This window comes from Nannospalax galili, unplaced genomic scaffold, assembly GCF_000622305.1.
Source record: "Nannospalax galili isolate Female #2095 unplaced genomic scaffold, S.galili_v1.0 scaffold586, whole genome shotgun sequence".
Taxonomy (NCBI): domain Eukaryota; kingdom Metazoa; phylum Chordata; class Mammalia; order Rodentia; family Spalacidae; genus Nannospalax; species Nannospalax galili.
This window is the reverse complement of record NW_008355363.1, coordinates 2,979,052-2,993,217: the sequence shown is the minus strand read 5'-3', so window position 1 is coordinate 2,993,217 and position 14,166 is coordinate 2,979,052. Positions and strand designations below refer to the sequence as shown.

The 14,166-nt window shown below is 31.8% G+C and overlaps 1 protein-coding gene across 1 annotated transcript in view; it reads right to left on the bottom strand.

The window, feature by feature from the left end:
- Pcdh11x (protocadherin 11 X-linked) overlaps window positions 1–14,166 on the bottom strand; it is a 771,559-nt gene that overhangs the window by 234,152 nt on the left and 523,241 nt on the right. Inside the window, exon 6 of the mRNA XM_008852463.2 lies at window positions 1,661–1,859. Within this exon, the coding sequence (XP_008850685.1) occupies window positions 1,661–1,859 (199 nt within the window). The remainder of the gene's footprint in view (window positions 1–1,660; window positions 1,860–14,166) is intronic.

Genomic DNA, 14,166 nt, shown 5'->3' with positions numbered 1-14,166 from the left:
ATATTTTCAGATAGAAAAAATGATGCTCTATTGACATTTATTCTAAATATTTAGTTTTATATTAAATCATGGTATCTAACCAGACTGTGTCCCATAATTTTTAGACTCAAAAAAAAAAAAGAAAGAAAGAAAGAGTTTAGTACATTTTGCAAGGAGCTGAAGAAGATATCTCAGTGGTTAAGAGCACTCCCTGATGTTGTGGAGGACCAAGGTTAGATTTTGAGTATTCACAACAGGCAGTTTACAACCCGTTATAACTCCAGTTCTAAGGAATTTGATGTCCTATTCTGACCTTTATGGACATCAGGATGCACATTTATATATGAACAAGAAATCATGCAGGGACACACACACACACACACACACACACACACACACACACACACAGACAAAATAAACAAAAATAAATCTTGGGGGCTGGAGAGATGGGACTGCATTAGTACAGTGTACTCATCTTTCAGAGGACCCAAGATTACTTCTCAATTGCCTCAAGACCTCTTGTAAATTTAACTCCAGGGAACCGAACACCCTCTTCTGTTCTTTGTGGCACCTGCACACATACTGACAAACACACACACACACAATTTTAAAAATAATAAAATAGACATACATGCAGGCAGTACACTCATACACACAAAATAAAAATAATAAATTTTTTAAAAAGAAAAAAATGTTCATATTATTATAAACAAAATGTGATGGGCAAATACTTTTTTTCTAAAGCCTGTGCCTTTTAAATTCTGAATCCATACAGTCCATAATATTTAAAATACCTTCAAAATTTGCAGTTTACATCAATTTATTTAATATGTTAATTTCAGGTATTTTGGACTATTCAAAAATGTTTATACCCAAAACTCCTTTTTATCACATATAAAGAATGCCTCTTTTTTTCTATTTACAATTCTATGTATAAAACTTCAGTCTGGAGCTAATTACAAATACATGTAATTCTAGGACTATTTTCTTTAAATGCATACATTCTCAAATTTTCTATTTTCCAAATTATTTTGCTTTCTAATGTTAAAATAATAAATTTCTATCATTGTTAATAAATGTCTGTTTAATATCAACTAGATCTTTTTGAAGAATTCATCTAAATAGTTTGCAAAAAATACCTTTTGTGCCTTCTGTCTGAAGATCAAATGTGAATTTCTTTCTGAACAAGGACATGACACAGGAATGTGACTTTAGTGCATTATTGAAATCCTCACAGCAACTCCCCTTCATTGGAGTTGTGATTCTTATTTCCCCTGAAATGACTTGCAATGTTTTTATCTCTATTAAAAAGAAAAATGAAATATGCAAATAATTTATATAAATTAATTGTAATTTTTGTGTACACAAATTAATTAAATGAGATCTATTCACTAACTGCTTTTATATAGTTATGCATAAATGGAAAATCTTAACTATACCTAAACAAAACAACTGCAATAGTTTTCATAAAAAATATGTTTAAAACACCTACTATCATCAGTTTCAAATATTAGCAACTGTTGTGTGTATGCAACCCACCTATTTCTATACGTTTACCTTTTAAAATCACACTACAAGTCATAATAACAATGAATTGGCCCATGTTATTATTTCTATGATAGTTTTATTTGCAAATAGAGTTAATCCATTTCTAGTGAGGGACTAGGAAAGTATCACTTACTAGATTCAGGATCAGAGTTGCCATCCCCTTCGGTGCGGTTGTTTGGTGCAGCATGATCAAAGTACTCCTCCTGAGGATAGCCAAGAGGCAGGGCATGGGATGTGCTGGGAAGGCTGCCTGCATCATGCTCTCCCAATCCAGCATCACTGATGCTTTCCTGAGAGCCTTCTGGTAGGTGAAATGTGACTCGTCGCTGGGACTGAAAGGAACAAAGAAAATGACAGGGTTTCAGCAATGATCTGAATAATTGCTTAATGGATCCAATTTATAAAATGTATTCTTTTAGCTCTCTGGTGAAGCTATAGTAAAATTATCTTGAGGTGTGAACAATTTCAGGCTTTTGTGAACAGGCTGCTCTGTGTTCAAACCTGTTTCACCTGGCAGCAGAGTTGCTTCTATTATATTTCTAAACAGAACAGATCCAAATACAGAATCCATGTGAAGATATTCTAAAGAAAGAGACTGCCAGGCTTTATGCTGTTTGAGCACATGGGAATATTTGACTATCATTTAAGTGTAGATTTACTTAACAACATTTGATAATAATTCACTTTTTGAATCATAAGACGGAATAACGTAATTAATCTGTGTTGCTTTATCTGTAACATTCTGAAGGACTGAAATAGCAAATTTATAATAAGGCAAATTTCAATTATGTAATTTAAAATTAAAAGTAAAGATTGTATTTTAGAATAATATTGGGAGAAATCAGGTTTTTATGTCCCTCGACTGGGTTGGATTGAATTAGAAATAATTTAATTTTATTCTAAATAGTCACAGACTATGGCTGGCTGTTTCAGATAATTTTAAAAACAATTGAACCAGGTATGGTGGCATACACCTTTATTTCCAACACTCAGGAGTCAGAGGCAGGTGTTTTTCTGTGAGATCAAGGATAGCCTAGTGTACACAGCAGGTTCCAGGCCAGGTGGGTCTACAGGAATTCCCTGTATCAACAAATGTCTCTTGCTACCATTGTAAGTGGTAATAATAACAGAATATAGAGGCTTTAAGTAACTAAGCCATAGAGATGGTGCACAAAACTTTGAAAACAAGTGGTATATGACATCTTTGAATGGAAATTTGTATACCAAGTTCAACATTATTTTTGCTTTCAACATCATTCTACATAGTAGCATCTAGGATACCAAGAGAGCCTCTTCCACGGAGTCAGTAAAATACGTGATCCAGTTTCTGCCTTCCTCTTTTGCAGTACTCAGACCAGGGGGATTCAATTATGTTGAAAGATCTGTACTCCAAGGAAGCCCAAAGTAGAAATGTGGAAAGACTAGCATCAAAAAAAGACAGGATAGAGACTTGAGAGTCCAAATTCTTCTGGTATAATTTTCATATACATGTGAAGAATTCATCGTAGACATTCTATCTAATAGCCCCATGAGAGTATCACAGCGACCTAAATATTTGAACACCTTAAGAGAAGTGACACTAAATGTAAAACACACATATTCATTTCTATTGTGCAATATACAAATTTTTGATGTACAAAATAAGAAAGAGTTTGCTTTTTACGTCCTTCAATTTTAGCGCTCTTTTGCCATGAACATATATTAGACAATTATTAAGGTTGCCTGGGTAAACAAAAAATTACGTGTTTATGACATATTTTTATGATGCAAAGCAAATGCTTTTCTGAATTCAGTTTAAATCTTCAGGAATTTCTTCGGTTGGAAATGTGGAAACACTTGAGTATCAGTCTCCCATCCAATAAAGTATCATATACAAATACAGATGCGCGTAATAAATGTTTAATTTGCATCTACTTTATTTTTAAATGCACATTCCATAATGTCTTCTTAATATATGAAATGACTCAAGTATAATGAATTCTGTTTAACATGCTTGTCTATATAAAATACTTTATGTATTTTAATAAGTTTGTTGACTTTCTAAAAATTATAGCCAGACAAGAACATTTCAGGCCTGTTAAAAGGATTAGCTGGTAGTGTGGTGGAGGTAATTTTTAGCAAAATTATTATAGCAGAAAAAGGTTGACTATTAGAAATCTGCTCTAACAATTCATTATGGGAGAGCAAGGAAGGTTATTGTCTTGATTTTACCTCTTTTATAGTGTATGGGATGTTGCACAAAGAAGTTGTGGAGAATTACATTATGTTATATATTTAAATTATGGTTTGTTTTGCAAAACCTAAGCATCGCTCGGGGAAATTTTAAAGAAGATGTAATCTTTCTGCACTTTTTCCCACTCATTATCCTTCTCTCTATTATCCTTTATAGAGAGCACATAATGAAAAAAAAGGAAGAAAGAAAAGCTTTGGGTCTTCTATAATCACCTTTATAATACAGCATAATCTGAATGTCACACAGTCACACAGACTTTTACATTTACACGCATCACTCACATAAGCATTTAATCATGCTAGGAGACACTGACATAAATGGATTCCATTGCCTATCAGTCATTCTTCTATTTATTAGTACTTTTATTTATTAGTACGATATTTAATGGGGTTCATTGAAATAAACAACATTTTATTCTTCAAAGCACAGTATTTTATGATAGTCTATAAAATTTCCTGCTGTATGCTTGAAGTTTAAAAGTACTATGTAAGTCTTAATATCCTGCAATATATAATTTCTATTTTGAAAATTTTGCCTCCATATTCATAAAAATTAAACATAATATTATCCTTAGATCGATGGAACTATTAAGACATAGATAATACAAATAATGGATAAATTTTTTCTGGAATTTTGACAAAAACTAATCATCTTCTAAAACCCCTCTTACAACTATCTAGGGAATAGACCAGTAAATTTATTTGGGAATGGTCCGATAGTAAATATTATAGGCTTTCTGAGATAAATGATATGGTTTGCATCTCAGCTTCTCGAATTTAATCTCACAGCATAAAATAGCTATACAGCCAGTTATGTAGACATTAATGAGTTTCCCTGTATTTGCATTAAACTATACTGAAAGACATCAATATTTCAAATTTATATAATCTTATGTGCCTCAAAATGCTATCTAAACTTCTAAAATATTTTATCCCACAGGACATTTTCTTAAGTAAAACTATTGGAATTCAATTTAAATTAAATGTTTCAAAGTCCTCTTAAATTTATCTTTTGATGTTATACGAACATTTAGCTCTTTTTTTTCCCTACCATTGCTTTAATGATTCCTGCATCAGATTGCTTTTTGTAATTTGTAACACTGATGGATAGAACTGAACATTAAGAAACTATATTAACTTTAATAACTTCTGAATCATAGTGAATATTTTGAAATTTGGCATAACTCATTTTCCATTTTTTTGTTATTTATTTATTTATTTATTTATTTATTTATTTATTTTTGCATTGCTAGTGCTTGAATACAGTGCTTTCACCATGATACCTATGTGCTTTAAGGCCAAACTATTTTACCATCCCTCCTCACTCACTTTGTAATGGATGAATCTTTAGCATCTGATGTCTTTTTTGTTTTTTGTTCCTATTCATAATTCATGGAAAATACAGATCTATTTTTCTTATAAAAATACAAAAAACTATTAATGATTTTATGGCAATACTTGTTTAAATCCCACAGAGTAAAAGATAAATACGTTTCTTTTTCATGTGTTGAAAAATATTACTGTGCAGTATAAAGCATCTATTATATTAATGAAAATATAATAATTTATGCCTGTCTGGAGCCCTTTAGGAAAGCCATGACATACTAATTACAGCAAAAGTATTAACTGTAATTGTGGTTCTATGGTATGGAAATAAATTTTGGATTTTTCATGAATAAATGATTGCCCTTTATAATTAGTTATGTTCCTGTCAAAACAGGGAGAAATCACGAGGATAACTGTACCTAAATCTGCATCCCTTCTTTGTAGCTCAGATCAAAGTTTCAGCACACACTCATGAATAATACAAGTGTTGCTTACCTGAACTATTCACAGGAAATATATAAAGTCCCTTCTATTCTCATGTCCACTATACTTAATGAAGTTGTAATTCCATATTATATATCAAGTGAATATCATTACATTTCTATAACATGAGACAATTGACAATTCAGAAAGGTTAATGTGGCACCAACATGTCTGCAATGCAGTTAGGCAAGCCTGTGTTTCTCATTACGGAGTGCTTGAGTATCCTGTTCCAAAAAGTTCATTAGAATTATTTGTCAATATTTTCAAACTTATTGACCATCCTCACACTCCTCCTGGCTGTAAGACTAATAGACCTTGAGCCAAGCCTTTTTTTTAGACGGTTTCATCATAAATAATTATGATTACAAGGGTAATCATAAATATGCTTATTGCTTCTCTAAGGATTACTGTGGAACAGGACAGCTTTGATTCATATATAAAACATTGTGAATATTCAACTACTAAATTTTAAATAATTTTTTTTCTCTAATAATCCAACAAATCTTTCTGTATGTCTGAAATATCTGTTTCCCCATAGGAAAGTTTCTTAGCAAAAATAATTTAGAATTACTTAGCATATTCGAAATTAAATTTTGAAAATAGCTTAGTTTGAAACTAAACTCAAAATTTTCATCAACTAGCTGGAGAGAGATCTCCGCAGTTAAGAACACGGGCTGCTCTTGCAGAGAACTTGGGTTTGATGCCCAGCATCCACATGGTGCCTAACAACTGTCTAAAACCTCAGTTCCAGGGGATCCAATGTCTTCTTCTAACCTTTGTGGCTCTGCACAACACAAGTGCACGTACGTACGTGTAGACAATACACTCATAGACATAAAATATTTTTTTTAAAAATCTCATGAGCACTACAAGAACCGAAGGAGACAGGAGGCCTTTTTCATTTTGTATCATGTCCATCCTACTGGAACATATAATTTGTGGACTTTTGTTTTGTTTTTTGGTTTTTTACTTTCCCAATTCAATGTATTAGCTGACCAAATTGTTTTTCTTCTTCCTGAGTTTCAGAAAATTTTAATTTCTTGTTTTCACTTTCACATCATAATTCTAAGGTTTTAACTGTTCAAACTTTGCTTGTGTGTTTTTATGTCCCTCAGTATAATGCAATATGCAAAGGAAAATTTAAATTGTGCTCAGTTGTTCCAGAATGAAGTTTCTCTTAGCTCCGACCACTTTTACTTTGCCATTAAATCATCTTGATACTTTGTGTGTGCATGTGTGTGTGTGTGTGTGTGTATGTGTGTGTGTGTGTGTGTTTGAGTAAACATAATTCTTTGACATCACATCATCATACAAGAGTGTCCTTTGGGTCATGATAAATTTCACCTCAATCAGAATGGAAATAATCTGTAAGAAGACAGGACGATGATTCTTCTTTCAGGAATGTAGGTAAATTTTTAAATTCAGTGATTTTTGAAAATTAAATTGAATTAATGTGTTCATAAAATTACAACTGATTGATTAGAAATTAAAATGGCAACTAAAATTTCACATGCTTCGTAGTTATCACATGTGCAAAAGTGACATTAAATGATATAAAGCCAAGTATTATTACTAAAAGCAAATCATGGATTAATTGAAAATCCCATATATTAGTCCCAAAATATTAAGAGAAAGGTATTTAAGGAAATAACTAGTGCTATGTTTACTGATGTACACTGAAGTTTATGGTTTACTTGAAAACTTTCATTTTCCAGAAGCAGTTTCCTCATAGCCTTCAGTGTCCAAAATATTTCATGTACATGATATCATTTGGGGTTTAAATGATGCACGTTGGTAAGGTATTGCTCACCAGCTTCACACTGAGGATTGCATATCCCTAATTCTGATGTAGTATTTAGATTTGACAGTCTAGTTATTTTGATCTCTGGCATTTAGAAATGAAAACATTTAGAAAAGGAGGAAGTTACACCAGATCTATAGTCTGTAGCTGCCTATATAGAGTAAGTAAGTTTTTTCTACTGGACAAACATTCCAGTGCTTGAAGGTAGTTCAGATTTTGTACCAGTCTACTTCCTATTTCAAACTAAGATTTCTACCTTAATTTCACATGGAGTTCAGAACATTGACTATCCTAATAGAATTTTTTCCCCTTGCAATCTCTTCACTTAATTAATAAGGTGAGGCACACATTTTTAAAAACTATTTACTTTCTGATACAATATGCTTGGGACATAATGGATTTATAGATCATAGGGGACCACAATAATGTTATTTGTAAGAGAGTTGATAGCTAAGCTTTTCTAGTTCCTAAATTATATAAACTTTGTTTCAGTGAAAGAAGCTACAAATTTTACTTTAAATGGTGTTTTGCCTCAGCTGTCACTTCTTTCTATTGTCAAAATAATTCTCCTACTGCCATAGTTATACAGCATGCCTGTTTAATTGATGCATTTTAAACAAACCAAATGTCATTCAAGCAACAGATGGTTTCTGACTTGCGTTATATAGGTTGGAATAACTATGCAGTATGCAGGGAAAGGAAAAACTTGGCATTTCATCAATTACATAAACACTTAAATAAAAATATTCTGTTTAATGTCAGCAGATATCACAACAAAAATGTGATGGGGAACAAATAGCAGTTTAAAAACATGGATGATTAGACTGTTTTATAAAAATGGTGTCTACATATTAGGTTAAATGCTAGTGCTTTCTTTAGTATGCTGAATTAATGGAGTTTGGTAATAGTTTTATAATAATTCTAGTATGCCCAAAACATATCTGTTAATCTCCTTTATGTAACATTCATCTGCATATCCAAAACAAGTGATACTCATGTAAATTTGTCATTTTCTGAGTATTACTATCAAGTGAAAAGATCCATGTTTCTTTTGAATTTTTCTCGCATTTAAGAAAAAATTGAATTTCTCTCACTCCATAGACATTAAAAGAGTGATTTAAAATGTTTTGTTGCAATAACATTAGCCAAAGAAAGAAGCTGGGAAAAAACAATGAGTTGTTTAATGCTATTGAAAATAGACAGGAGCGTCTGCAATTAATAATATTTACAATACTGTTAAAAACGTTTACTTCTGTAATTCTCCTAAGATGCATTTTCCTAAAATTAAAAAAAAATTTCCTTGAATTATTATTTTTTTTACAAAGAGTGTAATCTGGTTATGTTTATAGTAGGACACTCGAGTTTCCTCCCATTGAGTGGGTTTGTAATCTAATTAGGTAGCTGTTGATTGCCCCCAAGATAAAAGTGCCACTAATGTCATATGCTGTGCCAGCCATTCATTGATGTGGTTATTTGGTCTTGAAGCTGGTGTATGATTCTATAGCAATGGTGTCAGCATACACAAGTCCCATGGAAACTCAGCTAGAAAAAACTCAGGACAGAACTTGGGAAATCAACAGCAGACCCCAATCTTATCTAACGGAATGTTGGCACCTGTTTACTGGTAGGTGAGGAACAGCTGAACTTCCTAAAACAAGAGACTCTAGATAGACTGACTAGACCTCAGTGGATGGACTTGCACTAGGGTGTGGGGACACTAACTTGACACAATAGGCCTCAACACAAATGGAAGAATGTATGAATTCCAGTGGGAGGGTGTATGGGAGGGTGTCAGCAGGAAGGGGGTATAAAGATGATTAAGACTGAGCTGTTCTGTATGAAACACACAAAAATTCAACAAAAAATTTTAAAAAGATAGTGTAATTTCCCACATAATATACCTATTCACACAAATAGACAAATGTGCATTCCAAGCTAAGGAGTTGAATTAGAAAAACAAAATTATTAGTATACTTGGGACAATTATGTTAAATCATACCTACAGATTATATGTGTGAACTATACAATATCAACACATTATCCAATTAATAATGATTCATTACCGTCTAGTAGAGTCTTCATCATGTACAATTCTGCTTTTCGTAACACAGAAGTCAAATTCAGTCTCAGGACTTTTAAAAGCAGAACAATGAATCTCACAGTATTGAAAACAATGTTGTTAATTTCACTTGTGTTTCAGAGTTACAAAATCTCCAATGTTGGGCTGTAGAGATGGTTCAGCACTTAAGAGCATTGACTGAAGAGAAACTGGGTTGGATTCCCAGCACCCACAGGGGGCCTAACAATTATCCTAACTTCAGTTCCAAGGGATCCGAAATCTTCTTCTGAGCTCCATGAGCATTGTATCATACAGGTGTACTTGCATACATGCAGGCAAGAAGCTCATATATGTGTATACATATATATATATGTGTGTATGTGTATATATATATATAATAAAATCAATAAATTTTAAAAAAAATTACAAAATTTCCAGTGTTAGAGCACCTTCATTTAAAATATTCTACTAGGAATAAGACTGACCTCAACTAATGTTCAAATTCAATAAATCTTCCAAATTCTTCCTGGATAGAAATCTATGGTTTGTTTTTAGTTATGCAAATTGAAAAGATTAGCTATTCCAAATTATACGATATATTCTATCATTAGACCTATGAAAAACATTAAATTTTAAAATAATGGAGCTTGTGTTTCCATTTGTAATTTAAAATTTTTTTCAGAAAGAGACTATCATACAGAATCTGTGAAATATTACTCAGCCATTAAATAGATATTTCCTTGGATGTTTAAAATGATTTTTATTCTTATTATTGATTTCCAACTTTACTGATTACTAAAAGTGATATTTGGAACAAAGATTTTTGAGCACTTCTAAGGTCTTAACATAAGAGATAATGAGTCATTATTAAATAAAATATAGGTTGGGAATTAGAGTTTGAGATACATGTTTTGATAATAATATTTAAATTTAGAGGTAATGTTAAAGACAATAACAAAATTAAAACTTAAAAAGCAGGAGGTTATTTCTATAAATAAATTAATGCATTTTTTTACAAGTAATACTAAGAAGAGGTAGGAAAACCAAGGGCTAACATTAACTTTTGTTTTCACAACAGTTTCTGGGAAATATTTTGCTAATCAAGTCTTAACCTTCACTTAACAACCATTTTCAAGAAGACAACTTAAAATCTTTTACAACTTTCATATAAAACTATGGCACTAGGGGATTTATTTAATTCTATAGTTGAAAAGTAATTTCACATTTTGTTAACTATTCTTTGTTCAATAGTTTCGTGAAAGTGTATCTTGAAATCTGATTCCTTGTATTTAAGTTAAATAAGGCAAGTTTTCAGGCTCTTCTAAAATTGTCTAGCCATGAACCTATTAACATTTCGTTGTGATAGTAAAATAATATGACTTTGATATGATACAAGTAAAATGATGGCAAAAGTGTTGACTCTAAAGTTACAAATTGTTAGAAGAGATAAATTCAAATCAAAGACAATTGCTCTCTCTACAAGTGATTTTTATGAAAAAAAGTTAGAAAACCTGTGTGCAATTCATTTTAAAGGAGATATTTAGTTGTATATGAATGACTGAACACTGTGTTTTATTATGAAATTTTTGAAATATGCCCTTAAGTCTAAAAGAGGAAGGAATGAAAAATGTTATCTTCATTACAGAGAATGTATGCGAGCACATACTCATCTGCATGTGCAAAAACATGTTTTTTAAAATTTGAGTCATAGATAATCATTATTTTCCTTCTGGCCTTATTTGATTGTTACTTTTCAGTGATGAAAAGTATTAAGAAACAATTAAACAATTAAAAACTTCAACTTGAGGATATCCTTTAACCAGATACTACCAGTAAATGTCATGTAATTTAATAACTTAAATACAATTTAAAATTAGTCCTGAAAAACAGAAAATAATTGAACTTTTCAAAAATAAGCACATAAATCACTATTTTGTTAATGTCAATCAATAATTAAAAGTCAGGTACTAATATTTCAGTTTGACAGTACTTTTAAAAGTATTGTAAATCTCATATTTGAAAGTGTACAAATGAGATATACATCTTATTTTACAGATGATAACATATCCAATGTCTAAGAAGTGTTCAATTGAATTCCAAAGGAAGTTATGAAGTAAATGTCAGATTTGTTAAATTCAAGGGACAGAACTCTGAATAAGTGTTTGGACAGTATCTACCAAATAAAGCAATGTAGATTAGGAGTATGCAGGCTTACCATAATGGTACTACGGAAACAAGTTAGTGATGGAATGGAAAAGATACAATGTATGAAAAAGATAAGATGAAAAGATACAGTATGAAAAAAATCCAGAAGAGAAAAAAAAAAGGGTAAGAACATCTGGCCTTGGTGGGGTTCCCAGTTTTGCCTGGTTAACTATGTAGTCACAAGACTACCCCTAAGAGGGGGTTCACTTAAGTTATGTGAAAGAGATAAGTGGAATACCTAGTGTGTGAATGACATGGTTAAACTGCGTGTAATTCCTGCACCTTAGCGCAATGCTCATGAATCTCACACAGACATGTATCTTTCCTTAACTCCATCAACTTTTCTGAATTCTTCAGAAGAGGAACCGCTCCTTTGCTTCTTCCTGTTTCATATCTAAACATGCTTTCCCTAGCAATTTGACTGCTCCAACATTTGTTGCTTTCATACTCTTCCTTTACAACTCCCTGCCATGTGGATGCTAGTCTCCCAAGTGTGCAACCTTTGAGGCCTGCTCTAAATCAGTGTGATTCTATGGCTTTCTCCTTTCACCTCCATTCTTCTGCTAGGAGCAGGTGCTGAGACTTAAAGCTTGCCTACCCTGAATTTTTTCTTTAAACTTCTCCTTTCGTTTAAATAAAATTTTCCTAAAGCTTCTCTTTTGGTACATTTTTAGTTTCTAATTAGTGCAATTTAATTTCTAATCAATGAGACTGAAACCCCTAAAAAGAGATCTTGTTTTCTGCTGTATCAATATGTGTAATAAATTATTCAATTGACAATAGTCTTTAAAAGTTTAAAATTTGTATATATACTTCTGAAAGTTTAACATATTTGATTTTTAAAATTCATTTCATAAAAAAGAAAATCAGGGAATGTACTGATCTGAATAATTTATTTTATAAAATGGAAAATATAAAGACAAAGGTTTGAAAACATACTGAAAGACAAAAATAAAGCATATATGATAACCCACAAAGTCCAATTAGTAATGCACGGGTGTGTGGCCACCCACTGGGGCATTGTAAATCTAACAGTACATGTTGCATAGAATATGTAGAGAGTTGGAGATGAAAATGGAGTGTAGAGGTGATTATATTCCATTATATAAGTGTGTGAAATCACAAAAATGTAGAAAAATGTTTAAAACAAAAATTTCTGAAGTATAAAATAGACTATATCATTAAAAAGGCAACTTGGAACTATCCATACAGTTAGAAATTATAACTCTGATTAGTTCCCTAAATAAAAGCACAAACCTAAATTTCATTGCTAGTTTTTATTGCAAAGACAAGCATGTTTGATCTTTAAAATATCCATGAAATAAAACTGTAACTTGGAAATTCAAAACACTATCTTGTTGTTGGGACATACATTTTTGACATTTAAAACATCTAATTTTTATTCAAGCAGTTATAAATAATATTTATGTTAATTACTGGAGGAATTTTATTCCTAGGTATCTGAAATAGAAGGAATTCTGTTAATACTGCAAAAATAATTTCTATCTTCATTCAGATGAATGAAAAAGTAAATGAATCCAGTTCCCTTACCTTATTTGAATACTCCATTAAACAAAATGAGCTGATACTAAAAACTTGACTACCAAAAATAAGCTTTTAACTTTAAAATCTGTGACATATTTCTAAAGATACAAAATATTTCACTTTCTGATACCATTTTGAATGATGATTGGGTAAATTATTGTTAGAAAAATGCAGGTGGTTAATGTCTGCTAGCCTGTTTTGAGAAGAACCTGCTTTGTGATTTCTGGTAGAAACGTTGCCTATCAGTGTTCCTTTAAGAGTCATGCTTTTTACTTTCTTATTTGGAACATGATTCAGTCAAAGAATTCAGAGCACATCATTCCTAAATATGCCACTTTGGCATAGAATTATTTTGAGCTAAAGCCACTTGAAAAACAGCAGGTGCAAGATCACTCTGACCTTCATTCTTTTTCTTGAAAGACATCAAATTCCTATGTGAATGATGTCCTCCCTCTACCAGAAGGAACATGACATTCTTATTACCAAAGAAAGAATGAGGCATACTAGTATATACTAACTCCTCAAACTAATTTATTTCTCTCTTGATCCTTCACCTAATTGCAATATTATTTTCACAATTTACTACTCTTTGTTTAATCCTGTCTAATATATACAAATAATATAATATATATAAATATACATATGTTCAACTCTTGTATGTGGGTCTGCATTTTGTTATAGGAGACAACCACCTTGACATACATCATACAAATTGTACTAAATAAATTTCTATATTTTTTCTCCTTTCAGTTTAAGTCTTCAGTCCAGTTTAAAAATCATGACTAGGGGCTGGAGAGACGGCTCAACAGTTAAGAACACTGGTTGTTCTTGCAGAAGACCCGGGTTTGAATCCCAGCACCCACATGGCAGCTAACAACTGTCCATAACTCCTGTTCCAGGGGATCCGACAGCCTCTTCTGTGCTCCGTGGGCATTTATAAGTAGGTTTAGAAATATTTCAAATGTAAAAACAAATTACCTTTAGTCAT